This window comes from Carlito syrichta, unplaced genomic scaffold, assembly GCF_000164805.1.
Source record: "Carlito syrichta isolate Samal-C Ts95f unplaced genomic scaffold, Tarsius_syrichta-2.0.1 Scaffold242189, whole genome shotgun sequence".
Classification (NCBI taxonomy): domain Eukaryota; kingdom Metazoa; phylum Chordata; class Mammalia; order Primates; family Tarsiidae; genus Carlito; species Carlito syrichta.
This window is the reverse complement of record NW_007186285.1, coordinates 389,928-394,489: the sequence shown is the minus strand read 5'-3', so window position 1 is coordinate 394,489 and position 4,562 is coordinate 389,928. Positions and strand designations below refer to the sequence as shown.

General features: G+C 42.4%; 1 protein-coding gene across 1 annotated transcript; it reads left to right on the top strand.

The window, feature by feature from the left end:
• Positions 1 to 696: 696 nt before the first annotated feature.
• On the top strand, positions 697 to 4,325 carry LOC103253632 (mannose-binding protein C). The gene is made up of 4 exons (XM_008051887.1): positions 697 to 880; positions 1,284 to 1,400; positions 2,772 to 2,840; positions 3,952 to 4,325. Exons 1-4 carry the CDS (start codon positions 697 to 699, stop codon positions 4,323 to 4,325), a joined length of 744 nt encoding a protein of 247 aa, XP_008050078.1.
• Positions 4,326 to 4,562: the final 237 nt, after the last annotated feature.

Sequence of the window (4,562 nt, the reverse complement as noted above, 5' to 3'; positions counted from 1 at the left end):
CCAGGAAGTAGAGAGGATCTAGCACCCTGCCAGGGTCAAAGTAGTGGAAAATCTTCAGAGAAAATTCTTGCCCTGACAATCCTGTCTTGTTGTGGGACATGAGACACCAAGAGGGAGCAAGCACGTTAATTCTGAACTGGGCTGAAAACTTCCTCTTTGGATCATTAACTTGCAGCTTAAGGCCTGCTGTTGAGTAAATGATAGTTAACTGGTCCTGGAGGGGAATCAGCTACTCAGATATAAAGATGGGATTCAAATGGCATATGAGTCCAAAAGGGATGTGGGGGGAAAGAGGGAGCTCCCACAGACACCTGGGTCTTCATTCATTTCTATTCCCTAAGTTGACAGGCCTAGGTGAACGGGCCATATTGGTCACATTTATTCTCACTGCCACAGGAAGCATACTCACAGCCTTCCAGCAGCAATGCCATAGGCCCGGGCAGACATAGGTGACCTTTTCCCCAGAACCATCATTGCATGCAATTTTGCCTACCTTTGGTGAAGTACTAATTGCACAATGTTACAAGGAGTATTTACTTTTCCAAATCCCCAGTCTGGAGGTCAGAAATGGGTCATCTCTTCTCATATAGCCTGGACCCAGGTTATAGGACAGAGGGCATGTTGGGTAAACATGGTCGATTAATTTAACAAGATAAGAACATCTGCCTTGACTCTTCCCACACCAAGGTGAGTACCATGTCCCTGACTCCATTGCTCCGTCTCCTTCTCCTGAGTGTGATAGCAGCAACCTACTCAGAAATGGTGACCTGTGAGGACGTCCAAAAGACCTGTCCTGTGATTGCCTGTAGTTCTCCCGGCATCATCGGCTTGCCAGGCAGAGATGGACGTGATGGCATCAAGGGAGAAAAGGGAGAACCAGGTATACATTGGGCTTTTCTGTCTCTGCAGTTCTTTACCTTCCTAAGGAAACTGTCTGAAGATATGAGTAATGTCCTATTTAGGTTGATTACATCTTTCTCAACTACATTTTATAACTCAAAATAGAGATTCAGCTCTGATTCTCTGGCATCTTAGACTATCTCATAGCAGTTTTTGACAAGTAGTTGTCTTGCCTGCCAGGGTAGTGGCCCACAGTCGATGGGACAAAGGAGGAATTTTTCTTCTTTGGGCCATCATAAACAGTGACTCCAAAAAATTTTTTTCAGACAGGTTGGCCTTGGATTAAGGTCTCCTCTCATCTGGGAAGGGATTGGGCATTGGATTCTTGAAGAAAGAGTGCAAGAGAACAGACACTGAGTCATGTTTCCTTTGTCTCCTAACAGGCCAAGGGCTCAGAGGCTTGCAGGGCCCTCCTGGAAAGTTGGGACCTGCAGGAAACCCAGGTCCCCCTGGGTCACCGGGACCAGTGGGCCAAAAAGGAGAACGTGGAGAGAGCTCAAGTAAGGAGATTACCCCAGTAAAGGCTGAGTTGAGCACACACAGGTTTCTGAGACCTTGAGTACCTGGTGGGTGGTACTTCTCCTCTGCTCCTTCATAGGAAAATACCCAAATTTGCTTCTTGACCCAGTACCTTCAGTTCTTTCTTTGTTCTTAGAGTCACTTAGTATCTGAGTACAAACTTGCAAACCTTTCAGGTCAATTCCCCCATTAGGCAACCCCTGCAGGAGCTGAGCCTGTGTCCTTTTTCAGCTGAAACAGTCGAATGTGAGACCCTCGTTCCAGAGAGGAAACATAGATAGTCTATCTAAGTGAGAGCTTCCTATGACTATTTTCACAAAAGCATGTAACTGCAGTATGTCAGATATATTTTACTTCATAAGAAACCAATCCAAAACATAGTTTTTTAAAACTTAGTTATTTATTTAAGTTACAATTCTGTAGGTCAACCAAGTGATTTCTCTGCTGGTTTCAGCTGGGCTCACTAATGTGTCTGTGTTCAACTCATGGCCAACGGTTTCACGTGTCTGGCTGTTGTTTGAATGTTAGCTGGAGTGATGGGGGTAATTGAGTCTCATCACCCAACAGGCTAACTAGGGTTTATTCACACAGCAGTGATTACAGGATTCCCAAGAGTAGAAATAACAGACACTTTCGGCCTCCTGAAGTCTCAGAGCACATATAATACCATTTCTGCTGCATTATATTGGTCAGAACAAGTCACAAGTTCAACCCAGATTCAAAGAGTGGAGAGACAGACTCCATTTCCTAATGAGAGGAGCTGTACCCATCTGAGGCCATTTTTTGCCATCTACTACACGTAGCTGGTCTCATGCCCTCCCCACTTGAATAATGGACAACTCACAAAAAACTTGGTTTCCTAACAGAACAAACTCAGGGAAAACAGAAACAAAAACAAGAAGGCAACATAAAAGATAACCTCTCCAAAGACAAAACCCTGCAATCTTCTTAGTCAATACTCACCAGCCCATAATACAATAATATCTCAAGGATTTCTTTTTAGAAGAACAATTTTAGTAGAACAATTCAGTCAGAAAAAAATAATTAGTGAAAAATGTGGCCTATGGATTGCTAGGCAATCATGGAGTATAGGTGTGTGCATGTGATATGTATATGTGCAAAAAGTGTCTTTGGATACAGTAAATACATGAAGAATAGTGTTTGGGGCTGTGTGGAAACAGAGATATTTTTTCTTTATCTTTACTTCTTAGTATTTCGAATTTCCCTTCAAAGTATAAATACTAACATGAAATACACTTTGTTTTCAATTTGAAAAAAATACCCCACTTCTTACATATACAATTATTCAATCCCATTCTTAACCATGCTCCTTGTTTTGTTTTAATTTCCAGAATGTGATAGTTGCCTGACTGATTCAGAAGGAAAATTCCTGCAATCAGAATTGGATAGTGTCAAAAAGTGTAAGCTTTCTTTCTCACTCTCCAAGCAGCTTGAAGTTTGGAAAAGGTAGAAGGCAACAAACATTCATTGAATGCATATAGTTTCTCCAGTGCCTGGATAGGCATTTCTCGGATTGTGATCTCATGAAATCCTCATGATATTTTGGTAGAAATGAAAACAAAGGAAAGTTAAAAAGACTTGCTCAAATGCACAGAGCTAATAAGAGGCAGAGCTAATTTATAAATTGCAGTTTGACTCCTGAGACCCTGATCTTGTGCCCTTTGATCTTTACTCACTGATGCCCAGATGCCCCTTTGTTATGCTGGTGTTGAGACCTGCCAGTGGGGCCTAATCTGTTCCTTCTAGTCTAGAGCAAATATTCTCAGATATTTTTTGTTTAGTCTCAAGGTAATCGTGGAGTAGAATTCAAAATTTCAAATTATATGTGTTCTCGAATTCTGATCTGAAAGGATATTTATTGTTAAAAAAAATTTTTACATGAAATTCAAATTTAACTGGTATCTTATCTTTTTGTATGTTAACCATGGCAACCCAAATGTGAAGAGACAGACTAAAACAAAGGCCTTTGGTTTTTTTGTTTGTTTGTTTGTTTGTTTTTTGCATCAGAATACTAGAACAAGCCAGGTTCAGTGGCTCAGCCTGTAATCCTGTGCTTTGGGAGGCTGAGGTGAGTGGATTCCCTGAGCCCGCGGGTTCAAGACCCACTGGGCAACTTGGCGAGACCTCATCTCTACAATAAATAAAAAAAAAAAATTAGCCAGGCATGGTAGCACGTGCCTGTAGTTCCAGCTACTTGGAAGGCTGAGGCAGAAGGATCGCCGGACCCCAGCAGTTTGAGGCTGCAGTGGCCGGGAGCGGCCACTGCACTACAGTCTGGTGACAAGAGTGAGACTCCAACACACACACACACAAAAGAATACTAGAACATGTAAAAGTGTGCTCCAAAAATTGTATAGGAATTTAAAACACTCCATTGTTTATCTGAAATTCAAATTAAACTGGACATACTGTATTTTATCTCGCAGCTCTACTCTAGAAGGCTTTATCTTGAGAAATACTAAGAACTGGGCTTAAAGACAAGTCATTGACAACCACTTTTTCACATTTTAGGGCTGATCTTCTCTCTGGGAAAACAAGTTGGGAAGAAGTTATTCTTGACCAATGGTGAAAAGATGACCTTTGATGGAGTAAAGGCTCTGTGTGCCCAATTCCAGGCCTCTGTAGCCACCCCCAGGAATGCTGAAGAAAACATGGCCATCCAGCAAGTGGTCAAGGAAGAGGCCTTCCTGGGCATCACAGATAAAAACAAAGAAGGCCTGTTTGTGGATCTGACAGGAAGAAGTCTGACCTATCAAAACTGGAACGACGGTGAGCCCAACGATACTGGCTCTGCAGAAGATTGTGTAACACTCCTAACAAGTGGCAGGTGGAATGACATCTCCTGCTCCTCCTCCTATTTGGCAGTCTGCGAGTTCCCTATCTGAAGGAACATACCTCTCAGGTCCTCCTTTCCCTATACTCAACCCACCAGCCCACAAGCTGCTTGGAAAGATAAATTACAACAATTTCCCCATGCTCAATATTAAGTTATAACTTTGTGGAAGGTGGATTCAATGGCGGGATGTGGAAGTCAGAAGTGAGAAGAAGCTGACAATGGGGCAATGAGAGCTTCCAGTTCAGTTCCAATTACTAAAAATTATCACTAACCACCACAACAACAA